The sequence below is a fragment of the Cannabis sativa genome, chromosome 5, assembly GCF_029168945.1.
Source record: "Cannabis sativa cultivar Pink pepper isolate KNU-18-1 chromosome 5, ASM2916894v1, whole genome shotgun sequence".
In the NCBI taxonomy this organism is placed as follows: domain Eukaryota; kingdom Viridiplantae; phylum Streptophyta; class Magnoliopsida; order Rosales; family Cannabaceae; genus Cannabis; species Cannabis sativa.
Genome location: NC_083605.1, coordinates 2241444 through 2268306, shown reverse-complemented (window position 1 = coordinate 2268306; position 26863 = coordinate 2241444). Strand labels below are relative to the sequence as shown.

Genomic DNA, 26863 nt, shown 5'->3' with positions numbered 1-26863 from the left:
ATATAAGGCTCTATTATATAGGAAAGAAGAAGACTATTCTATAAGCAAGTAAATCTGAATTTGCATTGGAAGATTACAATGAAAGGTCCTGTTCTAATTTATTGAAATAGACATATAATCTGAATAATCTCTGTTCTTCACTATGTTTGATAAGATTATATGGCTCCTTGGTTAGTCGCACTAATATACAGGGCCGTCTCTAAGCTAAGGCGACGTAAAATTAGGAGCCCTTAACAATACATTTTCTATTACATTCAATGTAATAGTATGTGCCCTTTTCAAGAAAGTAACCAATAATTACAATTCATCCCAAAAGAAATAAACTATGTAATCTTATGTTGTTTGTCAAAACAAGATTGTGTATATGTCAGACATTATCAAAATTATCAGCACTCTTACTTGATGATTCAACAAATGTTTGTTTCGGACCGTTTGTTGCTGCAGCATCGTCTTGACCACCACCACCACCACCGCGGTTGCTGTTGATCACCCTATTTGAGGAGGCAATTTCGGAGTTTCTTCTTTTAGATCTTCCTTGGTTTTTCGATTCATCTTCTTTTTCGTCAACAAAAGAAAGAAACGTTTGCACGGTTCGCGATTGAAAGCTTCTACCGGATGTTTGTAGCTCCTCGGTGTTGCGCTTGCTGAATTGGCGTACCATTTGGATGAAGTATATTAAGAGAGCTAAAAAACAAGCTAAACCGCATATCATGAAGAGACCCCAAAAGCTTTTGAGTTGAAGTCGGTCTACTTCGAACTTCGTGCCTTGTGAAATGCAAGCGCTTCTCGTGAGCCACTTGTCGTGGATTCTCTGAAGATCCCCGTTCTCAGAAAGTTTTAATATGGCCGTTGACATGTCTATCGCCAAGGGTGAGTCTCGAGGAAAAGCCTGAGTTTATATACATTATCAATGTGAGACTTTCTAACAATTACATACCTGATGATTCGAGCTACCTTTCTCGAGTCACTATTGCAATATTTTCAACCAAACACACAAACTACAAGAAGAATAATGTTAAATACTTACAAATCCCCAGCCAGCCTTGGTGAATTCTTGACCAACAATGCTATAATCGCAATGTGTTGAGAGGAAGACCTCGACGTATGCACGCTCATCGACAACAGCTGCAACGCCACCTTTTTTACCAGGACCGTCGTGCAACGCTTTAGCATAATCATCTTGGGAGTTCAGAGAAATAAGTCTTGATGGTTTAATGTTGTACTCCTCAATCAAATAATTCTTAGCGAATGAACCTTGTTGGTACCCGATCGGATCATCGCCTGAAATTAAGGATTCAATGCCTTTAATGGGAGAAGCAAGTTGTTGCACTGTGAGTATTGAGGTCAAACTCGCTGTGTAGCTCGAGTTTATGATCAAAACAACAAACAACCATATAATTAGCACAAGGCGCCCGAGCGTGCTCACTGTATTTTCCCCTACAAAACCGAAAAATACGCAACATTGTTAAGCAAAAGTAAAATTTAGCTGAATCCTCTTAAGCTTATAAGAAAAGTGTCAATTTTCGCTTACTATGTGAAAAGAACAATGTTGAAAAGCTGAACCTGCAGAATGATATGAACAAAACAGTAATCAATCAATTGCTACACATTATCTTTTTCGATTCGACACAAACATCTTAAAGGGAGAATATCTTACCAAAGAATAGTCACAAGTTGTTTCCTAGGAGGGCCTCGAAAATCATCGTTGAGTCTGTGTTCCAAAATCCAAACAACTGCACCAATAATGAGAAAGAACAAAGCAGTAATGAACCACATTTCTTTAGTAAACGGCTTTAAAAACGCCCACGCGTTAGAATTCATCTTCCTCACGGGTGCTACCACTACTAATCCTGACTCAATATAGGGTTGTGTGAAGTCAGCCATTCTTGTTCTATTAGTGATTATTGCAATGTCACCTATGGCTGCATCATACACCCCTGCTGTGATCATTCGCACAAGTTCAGTTGGATTTGGATTCGTAACACCATCCCCGAAAGGCTGCAATTTATAGGGGACAGCATATGGGAGCAAATTGAGTGCAGCAGTAAAGACATCAATGCAGTATCCAGTGAACATATCTGTGCCTTTTATTGGAGACTCAAATTCGCGATAGCTCACTCTATTCGGGACACCAATTCTCAAATGGCGTCCGTTGTTTGGAAAAACCCAACCTCTAGGCCGTTGTGAAGTTTGTCCGGGCCAAATTGCATCATGGAGATTTTGATTTGCAATTGAACGATTCGGTGGCTTCAAGTATGTAATTTCCGGTGAAACAACTGATAATCCAGAGTAATTAGTCCAATAACCGATCTTCCTTGTCCCGGTGCCAACCACATTGAGAATATCATATGCAGGGTTGATGAGATTCCTCTTTGAATCAAATGCATAAGGGCCAGTCAAGCCTGTCATGTTTACTTTCAATATATTCTCAAGTAACTTGTCTCCTTCATCGAAGATACTCATCGAATCAAGATTCAACTCCCCACTTTCGAGCTTCTGCAACCTTGAATCATTTGAAAATGAAATCTTCCCTCCTTGTTTGAAAAAACTATCAAGTCCCCGAGCGAGCAACCAAACAGAGTCATAAGCATACAAACCATAAGTGTTCAACTCAACGCGATTCTCGGGTGGAATTTTACTTGTCAACTCACTCCACCTAGAATAAAAGTTCTTTTTTTGCTTCGAATCTGGTGTATGTATACGCAATGCAAGAGCACCGTCCATGCTATTCCTTTGCCTTTCGGTTAAACCCAAAGTTGGATTGGATTCCAATATATTGGCAAGCCAAGTAGTAGCAATCCAAACATAACCGGTTCCCATCATACCTAGAGCCTTAGCTGTTTCGAAAACCTTCAAACCATAGCTAGAATAAACATGAAGCACAATTATACGAGACTCGGTTAAAGCCACTTTAACCAACAAATCTGTTATGTCATCCTTGGTTGGAAAATTCTTAAGAGGAGCTTTGTAAGAGATCTTACAACGCTTCTCTGCGAGTTGATCACCTAATGCAGTAATCCCATTTCTCCCATGTTCATCATCAACATAGATAGCAATCACTTCCCTCCATTCATAAAACTCAACCATATCAGCTATAGCAGCCATCTGAAACAGATCATTCTGTGTAGCTCTAACGAAAAAAGGGAACTGAAGTGGCGAAAGTGTAGGGTCTGCAACCGAAAATGACAACAAAGGAGTTTGAAGCTCATTTGCAATATGGGATATCACATGAGCTATTTCAGCTCCTTGAGGACCAATTATAGCAACTGTGTCTTGCTCCATAAATTTTAAGGCTGAGAAACAAAATTCACAATCCAAAATTGTTTCAACATATTAAAAGACTATAACAATATAGAGTAATTTGCGCAAATTACTTAACTTTAACTCCCGGTTACAGATAAACACTTAAGTTTAATTTTAACGGTAATAATACGTAAGTTATATTTCTGAGACTTCCTTAGATACCTGATAGTTATGTGTTATGTCAAGTTAATATCCACGAGTTATTTTTTTATTAGTATATTTAAATTTAATGACCCGAACAATCAGGAATTGTCATATGTCCATTGACTTAACATTTAATGGTCAGGTACGTACGAAAATTTCAGAAATATAACTTGTATTATTACCGTCAAAAATTAAACTTAGATATTTATCGAGAATTAAACTTTACTATTTATACTATAAATTACTCAACTAAGAAGAGAACAAGCAAGAGGAAACAACACATACCTTCAACTATGCCTAAAAATCCACTAAAATTAGTATCTTGCTTCACAACTTGAATTGTAGCTCCATTTAGAATAGTTGGATCTGAGTTGACATCTTCAATTGCAGCATCTATTGCCACTTTAGCAACTTTACTAACAAGAGACTCATATGATAAAATTGCCCCAATATGTATCACACTTGGTATGGTAATGTTTGAATTTTTTGAAACATTAGTAGTAACCCCATTTGAGACAAACCCATTTGAGATAATAACAGCTAGTACCAAATACCAAACTGAAAATATCCTCATAATGAAACTTGTGAAAAATTACACAACTCCTTATTCAGGTACTAACAAACCCATTTCTGAAACACCTGAAATATGAAGATGATGATGATAAATTAAAACTTAAAAAATGTTATTAAACAAAACCCAAAACAATGAAAAGATAAGTTTCAAGAGAGAAATTACCAGAACCAGACAAAACCCATTTGCAAACTGCTTAGCCATCACCTAATCAAGAATAAAGATTAAAACTTTACACTAAGTTATGAACCAGAAGTTGCAGAGTGAGCTAAAGTTACTAACTTTATACACCAAAAACAAAAAAGGAATGAAATTTCAAGGAAATAACATGTAGAAAAGAAAACCCAAATGAACAAAATAGTCACTTACAGACCAGAATGGTTGGAAATTGAAAAATGGAGTCTTTACTCTTTACTATTTTGCTTAATAAGAAAGAAACAAAGGATTAAATAGAACCCCAAATGAGAGCATATTTCATTAAGCCAAGGAAGTCAAACTTTTCTCCCACATATCTCACCTTGGATTAAAAGTGAACAGAGAACAATAAAAAGAGAAACTTTAGTGTAAATTAATAAAAAAAATTAAAAGCTAAAATACATAATTAAAGTATATACATTATTATATTCATATATATAGACAGTGGAAGCATTTTGATTAGCAATATCTTTAATGGTGTTGGCCCAAAACAGCATTTACAGAAATTTTACCAATTACTATGGGGCACACACATAAAGAGATTCTTCTTCAGTTCCCACTAAACCATTTCTTTATGTTATTATATTATTATTGTATAATATACAATATATAATATAGTATAAATTCATGACCAGTTATATGGAGTTGTTCTAGATTTGTTTATTTTATAATTATTATTTTTCTGAAAATAACATATTCTTCTAGACTCGAAAAAAGTTGAGAGTGTAATATTTCTTTTAATACCCCTGAAATTGAACCTTTTTGCATTAATACCCCTAAAGTTTGCTAAATTTTACAAAATTTATATAATGACAAATATCTATCTGGTTTTATATACACATTAATGTACTGTTCACCATACATTTCTTCCAAAATCTAATCCAAATAAATATATAAATACATATTTTTATATATTTATTTAAACACAGCCATTGAAATCCTTTTCCACAGCATTTGGAAACCCACTATTTATTATTCATATAAGTTATTTTTTAAATATATTTATGCATGGTTTTGAGTCCAAATCTCATGTATAAAGAGAATAAAATCATATAAATAGAGAATCTTTATAATCACATAAACTCAAATACAATCTAAGTACTTAAAATATAAAGCTATAAATTGTTTAGTTTGGGTACATCTTATCTGGTACTTTTAAAAAAAAGTGTGTTTCAGTAGATTTTTTTATTTATTTTGGCATATAAAAGAGGTTTTTAGTCTTTTTTTTTTTTTTTCTAATCGTGTATGTTATAGTTATTTAGGACTACATATAAATTTTCAAAAAATTTCGAATAGTTTACAATATCAAAAATAATTTTTTTATATATATTTTGTTACATGCAGGACTATTTTTTTTTATATATATATGTGTTAAATAATTTTTAGCTCTATAAATTATTTAAAATTTTTTAAAAATTTATAAGTAAATTTAAATAACTATAACGTATGTGATAATGAAAAAAAATTAAACCAAAAAACTTTGTTAGATATCAAATTAGATAAAAAAAAAATCTACCAAAATGATTATTTAAATAGTTCTATTACCCAACTTGTCAATCTTCTTAATGCTTGAGTTGATGGACCAATTTTGAATTATTAGAAATCAATTTTATTAAAACAAAACATACAAATATATACAGTAGAACTACTATCCAAGAATACACTTGGGACCAAGTAAATTATATTCTGATTGAGAGGTTATAACTAAATATCAACGTAACAATAATAACAATAAATAATCATTAATACTATATCATAATAGAAATATTTTAGAGTAAATATAATATTCATACACGTATTATAATTTAAAATAAAATTATTAATTTTACATAAATAAATTTACAAAATACATGTATATATTTTATTAAAATATAATTATTCTTATATAGAGGTATACTTTAGTAATATGGAACTTAAAAAATGTATAACTAATTACAATTTAGAGGTTATTCTTATTTATAACTGGTCCAAATTGGGACTTGATTTTTTTATAACAAATTAGAGGTTATTCTTGAATAGAGTATTTTTAAATAGAGGTTCTACTGTATATGTAAATATATTGTGTTTTTTTTACATAAAGGGAACAAAATTCATTTCACTTATATATATATAGATGTATATGTATATTGTGTATATGAAACATTAGAGTTAGAGAGATATAATAAATTTTGTGTCATGAGCAAAGAAAGAGAAAATAGAGAGAGTGGGAGTTGCTGGCAATAATAATTAATATTTATCATTCCATATGTAAGTGTGTGATATAAGCCAATAGTGTCTTTTTCTGAGCTTATACAACTCCATTATTATGTACACTATTTAAAAAGATCTTTTGGTATATTTTTGAGCTAGTTGGTGTATGTTGTAGATACTTAGTATTATAATAAAACTTATAGTCTTAATTTGAGTTGATTATAAATAAAAATAATTTTAAATTATAGTTAGGAATAATTACATAAAATGTTAATTTTTGTAAAATTTTTATATTTTTAAATTTTTATTTTTTTTTATATTTTTACGGTAGCTATAAAAACATAAAATAACAAGAAAACATACATTAAAATAATATAAAAAATTAACAATAAAATAACAAGAGTACAATATAAAAATACATAAAAAATTATATTTTATGAAAATAAAATCTAAAAAACCGTAAAAATATTTAAAATTCCGAATAGACGACCGTATTTTTATAATTTTTTTTGTTGTTTTTGTATTTTTTTTAAAATTATCTTTTGTAATTAGTTATATATTCTCTAGGTCTTGTATTAAAAAAAATATACCTCTATATAAGAATAATTATATATTAACAATTTAAAAACATATATAGTTTATAAATTTATTTATATAAAATTAATAATTTTATACTAATTGTAATATAAGTACAAATATTATATAAGCTAAAAAATAATTTAATTATGATATAGTATTAAGGATTATTTATTCTTATTTTTGTTACATTTATATTTTTTTTGTGTTTTGATTTTTTTTTTTCTAGTGTAACTTTATTTAGTTATATTCTCCCAATTGAATATAATATTTGATCCCAAGCAGGCACAGTCCTGGGTATAGGCGGGTAGATTCGTGCTTAGAGCCCACCTAAGTACTCAAATTTTTTTTTTCCCTTTTAAAATTTTACATTTTTTTTTATTAATTTTAAAATATCATATTTTTTTTCTAAAAGGCCAAAAATTATGTTTCTTTTCTAATGGCCTACTAATTTTTTTTTGATTTTAATTGTGTTCTTAAATAGAGATTTTACGGTACTCATAAATTTTCAAAAATTTCTAAATATATAATTTATTATATAAAAAATAAGCTTCAAATATTTTATAACATATCTAACTATTTATTATTTAGAATTTTTTAAATGATCTTAAATAAGTAGACAATTATAGAAAAAAAATTAAACTAAAAATATCTATTTTTTAGATGTGGAAATAAATATAATAATAGTGTACTACCATACATTCACATGATTTTGTTTATATATATATATGAGTAATTTGCGGCAAAACCCCCCCAACTATCAATTTACTTGCAAAAAACCATCCAACCTCATATTTTGGTGGGAAAACCATCCAAAGTACTGTTCCGTTTACATTTTTAAGGTGTCGTCTGTCCAGCCTCGTTAAGTCCTAATTTTGCCCACGTGGCAATGACAAGTCACTAAAAAATTATCCTATGTGGCCATATTTTACAAAATAAAAATAAAACTTTAAGAGTAATTTGCGGCAAAACTCCCCCAACTATCAATTTACTTACAAAAAACCATCCAAAAATCTTTAAGGTTGGATGGTTTTTTGCAAGTAAATTGATAGTTGGGGAGTTTTGCCGCAAATTACTCTTAAATTTTTTGTTTTTATTTTAATTTTTATTTTGTAAAATATGGCCACGTAGGATAATTTTTTAGTGACGTGTCATTGCCACGTGGGCAAAATTAGGACTTAATGAGGCTGAATAGACGACACCTTAAAAATGTAAACGAAACAGTACTTTGGAGGGTTTTCCCACCAAAATATGAGGTTGGATGGTTTTTTGTAAGTAAATTGATAGTTGAGAGGGTTTTGCCGCAAATTACTCTATATATATTAGAGAAATTATCCCACGTGGGGACATAAATTCAAATACATTATTATATGACTTGTTCTCTCATTATAGCCAATGATGTACCTTTCATGGCTGTTGACATAGTCAGAGTTATTAGATTAGACCCACATTTCAAACATTTTTCTTGTCATTTTCTCTTTGCTTTTCTAGTTTAAATCTTCATTTAATGCAGGAGTTTCGTTTTATTTTATATAAAAAAGGAAAATATGTATATATATAATTTAATTAGGTAGGATATATATTTATATAAAATATGATATTTATATGTATATAATATTAATCTTAGTGTAATGGTTAAGTTAGATTGGCTAGAGATGAAATTCAAATCTCACCAATCACATTTTTTTTTTGCCTCTTATTTTACAAAAACTATATATATATATAATATCCTCTTCACTTGAAATTTTACTATTTGTGTGTAGTATCTTTATCAGTGTCATATTATTATTAGTGTAATTAAGTATCGGGCTCTATATATTTAAAAAAAATAGCTTTTAAAAAATATGACTAATTAATCAGAAGATACCACTTATAAAAAATGTTGGATACCACTTATATCCAGGGCCGGCCCTAAAACAAAGTGGGTCATAGGCAAAAAAAAAATTTTTGGGCCCTTATGTTAGAAAAAATATGGTATTTTTCAAAATTAGTAAAAAAATTTGTATAATTTTAGAAAAGGAAAAAAAAATTTGGGCCCCTGGGCTGGGTGGGCCCTAGGCACAGGCCTAGCTCGCCTATGCCCAGGGCCGGGCCTGCTTATATCTAATAGTTATCCTCTATTTTATATTCTTTTGGAGGAAAAAATAAATAAATTAAAATATTCAAATGTTGAGAATTGAGATGGAAGTGGTCGGATAAAAGTGTTATATATTAGAATTTATACCTAACTAAATTTGTAGTTTTGATCTAATCCAATCACCAAGTTACTTTATATTCATAATTTTGATTTATTTAAAATAAAGAACAAATTAATCATATACAACTTGGCATAACTTAGAATATATAATATAAAGATTTGTAGGTTTTAGCCACTACAGAATAAGAATAAGGCACAGCGGAATTATTAGCGACGAACAACATAGTTCGCTACTAATAACGTGCAAAATTTAAAAAAATATATATTATTAGCGAAAAAATTAGTGCTTATTTTGATTTAAATTTTATTAGCAACAAAACATTAACAACGAACTCTGTTACTAATAATAGTATTAATAATATATAAATAATTAATTATAATACTATTAGCTAGCAGTAGAGCTTTAGCAGATCTCGTCGCTAATAATATTATTTTTATTAATTTAAATTTATTTTAATGCCACGAAATAGTAAAATTGTTAAATATTAAAAAAAAAATTAGTGATAAACTCGCTACTAATATCTATCGTTAATAGTGATTAATATTAATTCTAACATAAGTATTAGAGGCAGAGTCTCGCTGCTAATACCCGCTGCTATTAATAATTATTAGTGGCAAATCTTAGTCCGCCACTAATACTAACCAATAGCAGCGTGGCATTAACGGTAGACTCATCTGCCAATGATGATTAATGTTGTAGTGCTAGCTCATATATACAAGAGGAGAAATGCTAAACGGTACTACTGGTGCCTAGCATCCTTTTATGTGTCAGTATCGCTATTGGTCCAACTAAATATCGAGTCCTATATAGTTTAATATAATAGCTTTTAGAGAGTATCGCAACGCGACAATGCTCATACAAGAGAGTTAAGATGTTAATTTGATTACAAAATTAACATTGGTGGGTGTTTATTATCATTATCATATCACATTTTATGGTTAACAAATTTTATAGTAGTTATTAAACTAAAATAAACGTAATCTAATAACAATGTAATAATATTTCTATTTCTTCCTAATTTGTATATTTTAAGATCTCCTAGATTGTGAGATGTTGTCCTATGTTGAGATTTCTTAGTTCTTGGTTTAATTTGTCATTGAGTGTATTTAGTGCTAAGCCTATCCAATTCAGTGCTTAAAAATAAAAAATATTCATTTTAAAAATGTACATAAATTTTTTTAGTAATTTTTTAAAATATATATTTTGAAATATGCCCAATAATTTTGTTATTACTTAAAGCCCAATTAATTTCAGAGTTATCATTTTTTTTGGAGAATTTTTATTTTTATAGCTTTTAAAGTATATAAGTGCAAGAAAATTTTTAAGAAAGAAAAACAGTATATATAAGATAATTATCCACTTAATTTTTTTTTATATTTTTCTTTCATTTTTTTCGCTCTTATTTAGAGTAAAATATAATATTTTTCCATATTAATAAAACAAATTGTAATTTTAAAAGAGAAATTTTTATTGAAAACCTAAATTATGTGGGTCTTAACAAAAATAACTAATAAGAACCTAAATAAATAACAATAGGAACACAATAAATCTCATTTAAAAAAATTTAAGATCAAAAAGTGAGGAAATTAAATACGAAACAAGAATAAAAAAACTATGAATAATCAGGCCGAATAGAAACATCATAAATTGAATTCCATTCCACGAACGAATAGGCTTGCATGAGCTTATACCAAACTCCCCAAACGACGCCGTTTTATTCATCGACTTCTCAAATTCCACTTTTACCCTTTCACAAACCGTTTCAAAACTAGCTTTATTCGGCCAAACGAGAAAATCGTAGTAACTAACCTTTCCGCGAAACTCAAACTACAATTCCGAAACCCCAAAAACGACAACGGTAGTGTTGTCGTTTTCTAAATCCCAATGACTAATAGGCAACGTCACGTTGTTGAGACTAAACGACATTGTTTTGAATTCCTTACTCTTGCTCTCAAACTCAGGCACCAAATCGCCGGCCGCCACCGTGAGATTCCGGCCACCGCGGTTGTCGGTGACCGCGAGATGAATGTCTTCGAAAAACATGGTTTTCGGGTTTACGTTATGAGTTTGAAACCCGACATTCAAATCTTGAACTTTGATGGCGGTGGTTGAGAAGTCGGGGATGACAGCGGTGGTGGAGACGACGACGGAGACGGTGGGATCAAATGGGAGGAGAAACATGGCTTCCATCATCAGTGGAATTATACCCAACATTATCCATAATTTGATTGTGGCTATCAAGATTTTGATACACAACGGTGGTTCTTTGCCGGCCGGCGCCGGCACCGGCACGGGCAGGATATGACTTTGAGTGTGAACTTAAACTCATATTGAATTTGATTTTTTTTAAGTAATACACTTTTTTTCTTGATGAATTTTTTTTAGCATTCTATTAGTAGCTTTTATATAATTATTAAAAATATAGGGATATATTATAAAAATAAAAAAGAAAAAAACGGAAACATGATTAACGGAATGGGGATTAAAAATAAGTTTGAGATATTTTGTGAAAAATAAAAATCGTCATTAATGTTTGAAGTGGCTATGTTTGATTTGATTTTCGCTCTAGTAAAAATAAGGAAACTTACAAAAATATTGGAATTTAAGTTAACTTTTACAAAAATACTGTAACACGGAAATTTTTACAAAAATACTGTATTTTTATAAAACACCAGTAAAACACAAAGCAGAACAGCTCAAAACACCAGTAGAACACCAGTAAAACACTAGTAGAACACCAGTGAAAACTTAACACAGTATACTGCAGTATGAAACTTATAAAAAAAATACAGTAAAAATGTAAAAAATTCCGTCTGACAGTATTTTTGTAAAAAAATGACAAAAGTTAGTATACCATGTAAATTTCCCTAAAAATAAAAGGTGTTTTTACAAGTTTGAGCAAAAATTTATAATTTTTAGTGTTACACGGAAATTTTTATAAAAATATTATTTTTTTATAAAAAATAAAAAACAGTAGAACAACTAATTTTTTATAGGGTGTATACATATTAACATACATATTTGGTACCCTAAATTCAAAATTTTTTGATAAAATTTTATCAATATATTAATTAAATTGTCTTTAATTTTACAAATTTTAGATTCAAATTTAATTATTTAATTACATATAATTAAGAACTATTTGTCCAAATTAATAAAATTATATTGATTAAATTTTACTTTAGGGTACCAAATATGTATTATTTCAAAATATAAGGTACTAAATAAGTATTATTGAAAACACAAGATATCAAATGTGTTTTAAGAGAAAAGATAGGGTATATTCCTTTTTTTATAAAAGTTTATTCCAAAAATGTATAATTTCCTATAAAAGGATCTTTTATTTTCTTCAGATCATTCCTCTACATATTATAAATTTAAATATTTATATTCCAATTTATCGTTTTTTAATTAATTATTTTATGTTTGTTTACTAATTTCTAATTTTATTTAATAAAATATGCTTGAATATAATCATAATTTAACGATGTAAAGGAGAGTAGTAATGTCAAAAAAAAAAATATTTTAAAAACTATTTGCATATTGCAATGGCACAAACCAAGTTTACCCACCAAAGAGATTGCGTGTTAAGAGTTTGAAAATTATTTTAACATTTTTTTTTCTATCAAATTTACAAAATCCAATACAATGCAATCTATACAAAGTGTGATTAATTTAATACCTATGAACTAATGCAAATTATAAATTAAATTGAAATGTCATATTGGATCCACATTTCATATACTATGCCAAAATTGCATATATAATTATATATATATCAACTTTATTAACAAAACATTTAATTAAATTAACTTCAACTAGACATGAATTGAAATAATGATAAAAGGAAACAAAAATGTTATAAATCATAAGAGAAGATCATGAAGTTTATTGATAAATCCATCAATATAAGAATCTTCAAGTCCTTCACTTAACAAAAACTCTCTCCATTTCTTATGATTTTCTCTAATTTCCTTACCCAATTGGCTATCTTCCTTCATTACAGCCTCCACAGCCTTAAAAACACCTTCTTTAGTAAATAAACCATCTTCATTCCCTTTCTCAACTTCAACACCAACTTTAAGATCATTACTCATAATTCTAGCATTCACAATCTGATCTCCAACATTTGGTAACAAAACAAGTTGACACTCATTCACCATACCCTCCATCAAAGATCCCGAGCCACAATGAGTCACGAAACACCCAACTGAGTCATGGCTCAGTATCAACGGTTGTTGAACCCAACCCCCACAAACCAACCCTCTATTCCCAACTCTTTGGGTAAATCCATTTGGCAATGCTGACTCCACTGTTTCGAACCCAATTGGGGCTTTTAGTGCTACCAGAAACGGTCGACCGGTTAGCTCAAGACCAAGAAGGAGTTGTTGAAATTGATCTATTTTCATAACACACTCACTTCCAAACGCACAGTACACCACACTTCCCTTCTCGAAACTCGAGAGAAACGTAGCTATTTCGCCTTCCAATACTGAATTTGGTGGGACTGGAACCACAGGACCAGCCAAAAGGACTATTTTGCCCCATTCTTGGGCCACGTAATCAGAGTAAACACCTTCCATCTCTTTAGAAGTGTTGTAAGCAATCGCATCACTATTTTTGATTGTGAGTTTTTGTCGTTTCATGAATGTAATTCCGCTTCCAAATTCTAATGATGATACCTTAGCCAAGTCCCGAGCTTCATGAGCTCGGAACTTAATAACAGATGACGAAGGAAAACCCAATGGGGGTTCCAACAAATCATCAGCCCGATCACATTCGCTTCCCTTACGACACAGGTACCCGAATGTGGCCGGGCTAATGGTACAAAAATGGAGGGACTTGATCCCGAAACAACAAGCTAATTCAGGTACCCAATAAGCAAAATCAAAGAAGATGAATTGGGGTTTGAGTTTTTCTAGAGAGGCTTCGAGTTGGGGACGAGTGAGATCCATGGCGGTCATGAGGAAGTTAAGGAGAGGGAATGGGACGTCGGCGGTGGTTTCGACCCCGGGAGGGAGGCCTATCACGTGAGGCACGTGGAGAGGGATGAAGGTAATGAGATTTGGGTATAGATTAAACGACAACAATTTGGACTGCGTTTTGATTGGTATAAAGAATGAAATTTTGTGACCTCTTTTGGCTAATTTGTTGGATAAATGAAGATATGATGTGAGATGTCCCATAGCAAACCATGGATACATAGCTATGTGAAGCTTCTTCTTCTCATCACTAATTTCCTCCATTAATGATCCCATTTTCATTTTCTTCTTCAATCAATTAATCTTACTTTATTTTCAATTTGCTATTTATATACATATAATATAATTTAATAATTACAAAATTAAAATTAAAGAGAAAAAACTAATTAAGAAGGGAAGTACGTAGTATTGTTATTCAACCGCAGTATTATTCGAATATATTTGTTATTTTGTAACAAACTAATAAGCTATTTTTTTCAAATGACCTTTTATTGAGGAGCACAATCAAAATTAATTCTGAATTTTTCTTTTTATAATTCTCATTACTAATAAATTAATGCACCATTTTTATTATATCCATCTCATGGTTCAAAAACTCATATAGTAAAGAATATTATTTAAGTCTTTCTTAGAATCTACATATTATTATTTTACACTACAAAAAAACTGTTATTTTTAGTAAAAACTTTTTTAAAAAATAATGGATAAATTTAGTGCATCCCATGTAAACAAAATAATTAGAAAGTATATATACTATTTGTTGAATTTAATTACAAAAGACATAACAAAGATCATTCCACGTAAACAAACTACTAATGAATTAAGCATTAACTATTAACTTATAATAATAAAAAATAATAATAAATAAATAACGTCTTTCCATAATAACAAAAATAATTAGCTAAATTATTCTCCAAATAATTAACAAAAATGCTAAACACAAAAATACAAGCATAAAAACAATACCACAAAGTAGTGTTACATTCCATGCAAGTTTTGTATCTCCACGAACTTTACATGAGCTCAAATCCAGCTTATTATTATCCAACGGCGTCGTTTCGTTCACATATTGTATCTTAACATTGTCGCAAATAGCCGTGACAGAAATCACTTGTTTAGACTTAGTATGATCACCTTTATACTTAAGTAGAATTCGATACTCAAACCACATTTTACTCGGAACCCATAAAACATCACCACTACTACCGATCTTGTCGTTATTGGTGGTGTTGACGCCATTTGTATAATTAGGCAACATCAAGCTCTTTAGAGTAATCCATAAAGTGGTATTTTCTTTACTCTCTAACTCGAAATAATTAGGGTTGAATACAGAGGTCAGTACAGAATCTGTTATCTTTTGATCATCATCAATATCATAATAACGATTATCATCATGATGATACGTAAACAAAGTAATATTTTCGTAATCCATGGAACCAAGGGCGCGGTTTTTGGTCCAAAACCCTAAGTTCAAATTTTCAATTGTGTAGTTGTTGGTTGAAGCATTGTAGACGGTCGAGAAGGAGGTGGTGGAAATCCCGAGAACAGCAGAGATAGCGGGCAAGGGAGGGACGAGTAATTTATCGGTATAGACATACATAAAGCCGGAAGCTACAAGTACACAAGTTAAGAACAACAACGTTAAACATTTTAACAAAGTTGATGATTTGGGTCTAGTACTCATGGTGTTGTCTTCCTTCATTAATAATTAAATAATTATTGAAAACGATTTCTGGTAATTATGCTATAACACTCATATATTGTATATATATAGGGTTAGTGTAAATCTATTCCTTTTAGGTTTAGGAATAATTACGAGTTTAAATTTAAAAAGATAATTATGTGATAAAAATATAGGCATATAAATGAACAATTTTTATTAATACTAAATAATAAATTGAACATATATACATATAAATATATTAAGAGAGATGATATATATAAATTGGGAATTAATACGTACCCTATATTTTGTATCTTAAAATATATATATATTTTTTTTTGAGTAAATTTGTATCTTAAAATATCATTTATTTATTAATTTTCTTTTTTTTTTAAAAAAAAAAAGAGTACTATTTTTTTTTTTTTTGAGATAAAAAGAGTACTATTTTCTGAGTACTATTTTATAAACAGGTTCAAGAAAAAGATTACTTTATTTATTCAGTATCCTATATCGTGACTGTTATTATCTATATATATTATTCTTATAAATTAGTATATTTATATATTTTTAAATCTATATCTCCAGAATTATATTATCTTATTATTAATTCTTGTATACGTGTCCTCATTATAATTCTACTTAAAATATGAACATAATAATATCTATTTTATCTTTTATCTAATATGAAATGTGTCTATATAATATAATATTTTTTTTTAATAATTCAATTAAAATCTAAACTCATTGCACATATTTAAATAATATCTTTCTATTATTATTTTATTTATCATAAAAAATATATTTTTATTATTATTATTTAAAAAAATTAGAAAAAGTGTTATCATATTCCAAAAAGTATTATGGTAATTAAATTAAAATTATAATTAAGAAGCCTTTTTAAGTATATTATTATGTTTTCTTTTATAAATAATACAATTAAATATTTTTTAATAAAAATAATTTTAGTTATTGAATAACGTCCACACAAAAAAAAATTATTTAGTTATATTCTTAGCTAATTTTTATTGCGGTTCTGTATACATATATTGTACATATACTGTACGTAATATTAATTTATCTAGTATATAATAAAAGAATAATTAAAAGGGGACTTATTCTATATACTATTTTTTTTAATTTTTTTTTTAAATTTACGGTTTGGGTTTCTAAAGTGGTGGCAGCTCTAGTTGCAATAGAGGTTTCTATACGATTTTTTTTGTTAAAATTAAGGTTGCAGCGCTAGTTGCAATAGGGGTTTCTATGTAGAATTCTGTAAAAGTGCAAAAAAAAAAAAAAAACTATTTTGAAGTGTAAAAATAAAAAATATTAAAAATTAAATTAATCATTATATATAATACACTTATAAGAAATAATAAATACACATTAAAATTACTAATGATCCTAACATTATTTAATAATAATAATAATAATAATAATAATAATAATAATATCTTTCCATATTAACTAAAATAACTCGTACACCAAAACAAAAAAACTTTTTTTAGGGGTAACCGATAAATTTCAAAATAATAAAGGTAAAGTTATACAAAAGGTGGGGGTTTCTTCCATCCAAGAAAATACATTGTCTATGTTGTGATTGACATGAGAGAGATGCATGCCTTAGAAAAGCTAGACAATAAAATTTGAATATCAGAAAAATAACTCCCACATTCGCTCATATACACTGTCTGACCCTCCAAAGTTGAGACCAAAGATGGTGAATCTGAGAAGACCCATTCAGCTGGTAGTCCCATGTCTTGAGCCCAATGCAAACTTACCAGTAGAGCAACTGTTTTTGCTTGGAGAACTTAAAAAGAACCTGCATCGAAATAGTTTAAAACAATAAGTACATTTTATTTACACCTCTTCAATCATAACCAAAGGGAAATCCCTTTAGTTGGACTCTTTACTTCCAAAACTCCCTTCACTTTTACCAAGATTATAAAGGAGAAAATAAGAGGAGAAAGTACATACATATTTTAACTATATGTACAGAAGCTACCTGAGATGGGTTATTATCCTGTTTGATGGCGCAATACAAAAATTTTTTTTGGGGGGTTAAAAATCGATTCTACACCCTTTGATTGTAGTCCAAGAAGCTAAGATGAGACTGCGCATTATTGTGATTCTGGTTATTGTTGGATGACTGAGGCATATGAAGTTGTTGTTGTTGTTGTTGATGCTATTGCTGCTGAGTTTGGTGGCTACCAAAGTGATGCATGTCGGGCTGGTGGGAGGAGAATTGAGGAGTGAGTCCTCGGTTGAACATATTGCCGTTGACAGTCATATTTTAGAGCTGTAATCGCATATGGATTCTAAGGGATTAGAAATTCTTATTTAAAAATTAGATTTGGTTTAGCTTGTGTTCCTTGTTATGGTTATAGGATTAAAATTTAAAAGTAATATTAATTTATTTAAAAATTAATAAAAAATTATTATTTTTTAATAGATTTTTATTTTTTAACAAGTCACTCATAAATTTCTCATAAAGTTAGATAGGCACACTTTATATAGAATAGATAATATAATTTAATAATTACAAAATTAAAATTAAAGAGAAAAAACTAATTAAGAAGGGAAGTACGTAGTATTGTTATTCAACCGCAGTATTATTCGAATATATTTGTTATTTTGTAACAAACTAATAAGCTATTTTTTTCAAATGACCTTTTATTGAGGAGCACAATCAAAATTAATTCTGAATTTTTCTTTTTATAATTCTCATTACTAATAAATTAATGCACCATTTTTATTATATCCATCTCATGGTTCAAAAACTCATATAGTCTTTGTTAGAATCTACATATTATTTTAATAATTTTTTTTAAAAAAACATAAATATTCTACAAAGTGATATTTTACTATTATTTTAATAATTTTTTATATAAAAAAAAAGCATAAATTTACAAATTAGTATTTTACTATTATTTTAATTTTTTTATAAAAATATAAAATATTAAAAAAAAATAGAAAATAAAAAAAATTCAAAAAAAAATATTAAAATTTAAATTAAGTATAATTAATCGTAAATTTCATTTATATACATACATAAAATATCAATCTATATATATATATATAAATCTATATCTATATATCTATATATATAAAGCAGAGACATAAAGCGGTGACATGATATTCTAAAATTTCTTTAAAATTATTTTTCTTTTCTCTCTTTAATTATCTCATTTTTTTAATTTTTAATTCATATAAAATTGCTCTAAAATTATTTTTTTCTTTTCTCCTTAATTCTCTCACTTTTTTAATTTTAATTCTAAAAAAATATAGACTCCATAAAACTCAAATTATAGTAATAATAATACAATATACAACCTTAACGCTTTTGGCTTTTATTTTAAAAATATATATTATAATAATAGTAATAATATAATAATATAAAAATGATAATTCTAATGTGTACGTTTTTAGCTTTTTTTTTTTTAAAAAAAAACATTAAGATATAATAATAATAATAAAATAAGACATTAATTATTCACATATATATATTTACAAGATTATATCCAAACACACATTTTATTATTAAATATAGTGTAATTACTACTCATGACCGACCTTTTATTTTTGATATAGATTTATATATTAAAAAACTCAGTACAGTTTTTAATTGTTATTCTATTCCATATAAATCAGTTAATTAATTTGAATTTACATATAAAACATTATTTAGAATAACATAAGGGTAATACATTTCAATTTAAAATTGATGTATTATATAAAGAATAATTACAATTGTTAACATATGTATAATAATAATAATAAAAAAACAAAATAATTAACAATTCCACTAAGAAATAAGTATATTCTTATGGATTGAATAATTAGAAACTAAATATGAATTATGAATTATTAATTAATTAATTATTGCTAATAATAATTAATGACAAATATGCCTAATAATGAAAAGATGATTCACAACTAAAATAATAATAATAAAATGTACTAGTTTATCCATATCCATAGTTAAGCCCATAAAAAAGGGACCACAAAAGCGAAACGCTAAGAAGAATAAGGAAAACATTTGAAATAATATTTCCAAATTTTGTTTCTCCATAAACGTAGCATGAGCTCAAATCAAGCTTACTATGATCCAACGACGTCGTTTCATTCACAAATAATATCTTATTAACTTTTTCACAATTATAAGCTTTCATATTAATCACTTGTTTAGGCCTAACACGATCGCCTTTATACATAAGTAGACCTCGATACATAAGTACCAATCTTTCCGAAACTCAAAAATCATCAGTATGTTTACTTTTGTAGTTGTCGTTGTCGTTGTTGATAGGCACTGTCAAGTTGTGTAGAGTAACCCATAAAATATCGGTGCTCTCATTATTCTCTAACCCGAAATAATATGGTTTGATAGCCTCTTTACCCTCTAACTCTAAAAGATAAGGTTTTAGAGACAATAATTGATACTAGGGTGTTCACAAAGTATCCGATCCAATCCAATCCGCACGATCCGATCCAATCCAATCCGCACGATCCAATCCAATCCAATCCGCAAAATGCGGATATCCGCACTTGTGCGGATTGGATGTTGTTTGACCTCAAAAAGTAACCGATCCAATCCGATCCGCACTTAATTATACATATTTTTAAAAAATTATAATATATAATATATATTAATCAAAAAAAAAAAACACAAACTTCTTTTAGTAACATATTGAGTTGGTGCATTTTATTTATTTTATAATAAAAAATACAAGAAAAATAATTATTATTCACATAGACATATACACATAAATTTAAATATATGTATACTAGCTTAGTTATTTTAGTAAGAGATACATATATATTTTAGTGTAAATCTAAAGATAAAGTACATATCTTTATATATTAAAAGTGCCTATCTAACGGCATTTCTTGGTTTAACAGAATATACTTAAAAATAAAAGAATATTCTGTTAAATTTAACGATTAGGTTTGATCTCCCGTTAACAAATAAACCCAATAATTAAACCAAAAAATTAAACAATCTTTTCACATATCTCTCTAACAAACCTATCTTGGGAGAATATTAATAATTTTTTTTTATTTATTTTTTTAAAAAATCTTTATTTTTTTGATTCCGATGCATAATGTGATGTTATTTTTTTTAATTGCTTTATTAATTTCTTTTCTATTCTAATGTGAAGAAATTTTTGGCAATAGAGAGTCATCAAATGTAGTCCAAGTGTTTGCACTCCATAATCTATATATCTATCTATAATATAGGTCATGATTACTCTTTTTTTTAACCTATTAATTATACAGGTATAATTATTAATTTTAATTGATGATAAAATTTAGTTTTTCTATTTTTCTATCATATAAGGATAACTATTTTTTTTTTATTGTTATTATTTTTTTCACTATGATGTTTGTAGATAATTTTTTTGACTAAATAATTATTAAATATTAAATAGATTAATTAAAAATATCTAAATCATATACCATTTAAATTTAAATTTGATTAGATTTAATTCTGTATCTACTTTCTCATTATTTGTTATTGTTCTAAATCTGATCGTGCAAACTCATATATTAATTAAACACAATATTCCACCTTGAAATTGTTCTCTATTTTTTTTCTTTCTTATTGGTTGGTGTTAATTCGCCCCGATGATTCAAGTGTCATGGTTTAGCAGAAATACCACTTCTATCTTTGTGTGATTGCAGATATACCATTTCTGTCATTGACCCACTTTTTAGCTTTATAAATGCAGATGTTCATATAATATTAACACTTTACAGAATATTTATAGATATAAACTTACATTACAATGCTGTGTTAAAAAAAGAACTAAATAGAATAATCTACTACTCCAATAATAAATTTATTTACAATTTTATAATTACACTAATATTAGTTTTAATACATTATTAAATAATATTTCAAATATAAATATTTAATTTTTTCAAACAAAAAATTTGTAATCTTTAAAAATAAAATATATTCAAAATCTTCAAAAGACTAAAATCTTAAATGAAACTAGCAATACGTGGCTCGGCACGTACATTCACCTAGTATATTGATATGTATGTATATTGGTTTAATTTGTATATAAATAGAGATGGAAATAGATTATTATTGGAGATTAAGAAACAATAGTCTTTTTTTTAATTTTTTTTCTATGAAATATTAAATAATTTATTATTAAAAAAATAACCGATCCAAAATAACCGATCCAATCCGCACTATTGCAGATTGGATTGGATTTAAACTCTTATGCGGATCGGATTGGATCGGATGAACACCCCTAATTGATACACAAACAAAGTAATGTTTTTGTAATACATGGATTTAAAAGCTCGGTTTTTGGTCCAAAACCCTACTTTCAAATTCGGAAATGTGTAGAGGTTGGATGAGGCGTTGTAAACAATCGAGGAAGAAGAGGAGGAGGTTGTGGAGATTATGGCGACAGAGAAAAGAGGCAAGGGAGGGATGAATAATAATTGGGTTATGATGAACATAAAGAAACCCAAACCTACAAATGACCAAAGGAATATTAAGAACATCCTCCATAATGATTTGGAATTGGTTTGATCATCATATTTTGTGGTATAAGGATTATGTTAATTCCATTTTTGGCATATTTAATTGACAAAAATATTTTATTATTTAATGTATATTTCGGCTGGCATATATTGATTTGGTTTCCATATTTGTGTAAATCAAACTTGAAAGGAAAGTTGTCTAGCTTTCCTACTTTTGGAAAAAAGGTAAAAATGGTAAGTTTGGTTACCCATTTCGTTTTTTATCTAACCAGCTGTTATTCTGATCTTGTGTTGAGTTTCCCATTTTCTAAGATCAGGTTTCTTGAAGAGAAAACCGGAGCTAGACTTTCCTTTTCTATAAAAGGAAAGTTGTAGTAACTGCCCACGATTCTGTATGTACAGAAACGGAAATTCCTGGACTGATTGAAGAATTATTTTAGGGAAGTTTCTAATGGGTTGAGGTCTTGTTCAGACCGAATGTAAGCTGTCTATGAGATGTATATTCATTATAAATACATCTTATAGTAGCTAGGTTTTGCATCTCTTTCATACACTTAGAATTGCTTTCATATCTTAAGGAAAGAGTGTCTTTGTTTAGTACCTCTCTTGGTACCTCTCTTGTATCTTTGAATTTCATTCATATCTTTAGAAAAGAGAGTCTTTGATTTGTAGAGAAGAGTTGTTCTACTCTTACTCTGTTTATTTGTTGTTTGTATTGTCTTGAGTCTGTATTCAAGTCTACAACGAAGGAGAACATCAGTGCACCTTCGGGAGAAGGGTATTTACAAGCTTTCGGGAGATTGCTTTTGAAGTCTTGCATCGGGAGGATACAAGCACACAACCTTCGGGAGATGGTTGTATAGGCTTTCGGGAGATAGCCTTTAAGCCTTGAATCGGGAGGATTCAAGCACTCTTCAAGGTGATCGAAGGGAGTTCGAGCACTTGGAGTTTTATCAAGATTCGGTTAGTAGGTGGAATACATCAAGCTTGCGGCATACAATAAGAGGGAGTCTATTTATGCATAAGTCAATTACTTTGTATTTTTGATACCGATCTAATGAATCTTATCTCTGGGCGTGGCCCCGTGGACTAGTAACAATACGAAAGGATTGTTGAAACCACGTACAAAAATCTTGTGTGTTTTACTTTTATGCCCGTTTGTTTTTCCGGGTTTCTACGGAGTTACGGAGTTGCATTCGTAACTACGTAAAATCGTTTTCGATACTCGCTTTTATTATTCCGCATTTAATTAATCATTTAATTAAATAATCAAACTGGGAATATTAAAATACGGAATTTCAATTGGTATCAGAGCAAGTCACTAAATTCTTAGTGAGATCTTGAGGTTATTCCGTTTAACTTGTTTTGTGTGAGATGTCTTTGTTTGCAGAAGGAAGTTCCATCTCTAGACCTCCTCTATTGAATGAGTCGAATTATCCTTATTGGAAGGTCAGGATGAGAGCTTTCATCAAATCGCAAGATGAGAAAGCATGGAGAGCTATTCTTACAGGGTGGTCTCAACCTACGAAAATGATGAAAAAGGTAATACTCGGGTAAAATGCGAACTCGGTTGGACCACTTTGAAGATGAAAAACTGTCTCGGTTATAATAATAAGGCTTTACATGCTATTTTTAATGGTGTTGGTGAAGGTTTTATTAAATTAATATCATCTTGTGAATCTGCAAAAGAAGCATGGGAAATCCTTCAAATTCAATTTGAAGGTACTGCTGATGTAAAGAGATCACGATTTACCATGCTTCAAACTAGATTTGATGAATTGAGAATGTCAGATACTGAAACTTTAAATGATTTCTATGAAAGATTATCTGATATTTCTAATGAGTTTTTTGCCTTGGGAGAAAAACTAGATGAATCTGTCTTGGTTCGAAAAATTGTTCGAGTTCTTCCTGACAGGTTTGATACAAAATTGCTTGCAATGGAAGAGGCAAAAGATTTTGGCAAAATGAAGGTTGAGGAACTCATGGGATCTTTAAGAACCTTTGAGTTGAATCAACAAATCAAGAAAAAGAGTAAGCAAAATCTCTCGAATGAGAAAAGCAAAGGTATTGCCTTTAATGCTTCTGAAAATATTGTTTCTGATGATGAAAATAATGATGAAATGGTTCTATTGGCAAAAAATTTCCAAAAATTCTTGAAATCTGGTGGAAATAAAAAGTTCTTTTCAAAGAACTCAAAAGGTAACATTTCTGGTAACATTCCCTCTAAACCTTTTCCATCTAACAATAAAGGTATTAAATGCAGAGAATGTGAAGGTTTTGGTCACACTCAATCTGAATGTGCTAATACCTTAAAGAAAAATAAAAAGGGATTGAATGTTACTTGGAGTGATGATTCTGAGAGTAGTGAGGATGAAAAAGAAAAAGTTGTCCTAACAAGTGTTTTGTCAAGAAATTTGCGGGGAAAAAGGAAAAAGCATTTGCTTGAACAATATCCTGATCAATGACAACAAGGAAGAATCCAGATCCGAATCAGATGAGTCAGAAATTGATGAGGATTCCATGATTGAATCCTACAAGGTAATGTTTGGTAAGTGGTTGGAAACTAGTGCGAAAATCGCTCCGGTTAAAGATAATAAAATTTTGTGTAACAACATTAATGAGTTGGAAGATAAACTCAAATGTTGTGAATCTGAATTGTCCTTAAAAGAGTCAAAAATTATTTCTTTAACTAAGGAAATTGATAACATTAAAAAGAATGTTAAAATGTTAAATCCGGAGTTCCACCATCTTTGAAAAAATTCAAAAATCTGGCCAAACCAATCATCCAATGGGTTATGTTCCAAATCAACCTGTGTATTATACCACTAGTAGTTTTGTTTCGGGAAGAACTGTTTCTACCTCGCAGGTCTATGTCTCGACAGCAAAGAACTCTGTTGTTACAGAAAAGAAGCATCACGGTAAGTTTGACAACTTCAAAGGGAAAGGAAGACGTTTCATTCCTATTTGCCATTTTTGTGGAGTAAAAGGTCACATTCGACCTAAATGCATAACCATGCATAACATGTTTAAATCTAATTACATTGGAAATAAACATGTTTTACAAAAACAAAAATGGGTTGTCAAAAACAAATGCTTGGTAGGTTCTACTTGTTTTAAAACTGTTGCTTCTAACATGTGGTATTTTGATAGTGGTTGTTCCAAACACATGACAGGTGAAAAAGAATTTCTTGTGAACATAAGACCAATGGACTGTGGAGAAGTTACATTTGGTAACGGTCTTACTGGTAAAGTCATAGGAATGGGAACTCTCAAGTTCGAAGGGCTTCCTAAACTAAAGAATGTCATGTTGGTTGAAGGACTAAAAGCTAATCTACTTAGCATTAGTCAGATTTGTGATCAGGGTTATACTGTGAGCTTTGATAGCAATCATTGCTATGTATATAATATTCTTGATGAAATTGTGTTACAAGGGCTGCGATCTAGTGATAATTGTTATACTCTCACTACGCATGCCACTTGTCATTCTGTCATTGAAAATGTTACTGACCTATGGCATGAAAAACTTGGTCACATTCACTTTAAAAATCTGAAAAAAATTATCTGTGTCAGGGATTGTTCGAGGATTACCTAAATTAGGTAAAGAGTCATTGGGAAAATGTGGTCCATGCCAGTTAGGTAAGCAACTGAAAATTTCTCACAAGAGTGTCCCAAATGTGAATACTTCCAGAGTTCTCGAACTCTTGCACATGGACTTAATGGGTCCAATCCAGGTAGAAAGCTTAAATGGTAAAAGATATATTTTTGTTTGTGTTGATGATTTTTCTCGATTCTCATGGGTGGATTTTTTGAGAGAAAAATCTGATACTTTTGAAGCTTTCCAAACTCTGTGTTTGAAATTACGAGTTGAAAAAGATTGTAACATTGGCAAAATTGTTAGGATTAGGAGTGATCATGGTAAGGAATTTGAAAATACCGTATATGATGAATTTTGTAAAGCTAACGGTATTTCTCATGAATTTTCTGCTCCTAAAACTCCTCCACAAAATGGAGTGGTTGAAAGAAAGAATCGTACTCTAGCAGAAATGGCTAGAGTAATGTTGAATAGCAAGAAGCTCACAAAGCGCCTTTGGGCCGAAGCCATTAACACTGCTTGCTATACCATCAACAGAGTATTCTTGCGCCCAGGTACTCACAAAACACCATATGAAATCTGGAAAGGTAAGAAACCAAATGTAAGTCACTTTCATGTGTTCGGATGTAAGTGTTATATTTTACGAGATCGTGATTACATTGGTAAATTTGATTCTAAAAGTGATGAAGGTGTTTTCTTAGGATATTCCACAAATAGTAGGGCATATCGTGTGTATAACATGAGAACCCAAATTGTTATGGAATCTGCTAATGTTGTTGTTGATGATCTAAAAGATTTTTCTGAGTTTTCCACAGAAGAACAGATTGAAGATTTGCTTGAAAAACCTGCTGCTGAGGAAAAGGAACCTGACGAAGCTTCAGAAGCAGTCGTCGAGGTTACTGTGCAGGAATCTGTTGCTACAGAAAATCCAACAACAAAAGAATCCGAGTA

The 26863-nt window shown here is 29.5% G+C and overlaps 2 protein-coding genes across 4 annotated transcripts; both read right to left on the bottom strand.

The window, feature by feature from the left end:
• Positions 1-120: 120 nt before the first annotated feature.
• On the bottom strand, positions 121-4833 carry LOC115716235 (glutamate receptor 3.6). Of its 3 annotated transcripts, none has more exons than XM_030644989.2 (7): positions 4726-4833; positions 4184-4225; positions 3733-4086; positions 1658-3293; positions 1532-1563; positions 1028-1437; positions 121-889 (listed from the first exon to the last, which is right to left on the bottom strand). In XM_030644989.2, exons 3-7 carry the CDS (start codon positions 4019-4021, stop codon positions 368-370), a joined length of 2889 nt encoding a protein of 962 aa, XP_030500849.1. In that variant the 5' UTR covers positions 4022-4086; positions 4184-4225; positions 4726-4833; the 3' UTR covers positions 121-367. The 3 variants fall into 3 exon arrangements, with proteins under 3 accessions (XP_030500849.1, XP_030500848.1, XP_030500850.1); XM_030644988.2 differs by having other exon boundaries at positions 4388-4815; XM_030644990.2 differs by lacking the exon at positions 4726-4833 and adding an exon at positions 4392-4668.
• Positions 4834-12883: 8050 nt separating this feature from the next.
• LOC115716562 (cyanidin 3-O-galactoside 2''-O-xylosyltransferase FGGT1-like) lies at positions 12884-14459 on the bottom strand. The gene has a single exon (XM_030645379.2). The coding sequence runs from the start codon at positions 14439-14441 to the stop codon at positions 13044-13046; it is 1398 nt and encodes a 465-aa protein (XP_030501239.2). The 5' UTR covers positions 14442-14459; the 3' UTR covers positions 12884-13043.
• Positions 14460-26863: the final 12404 nt, after the last annotated feature.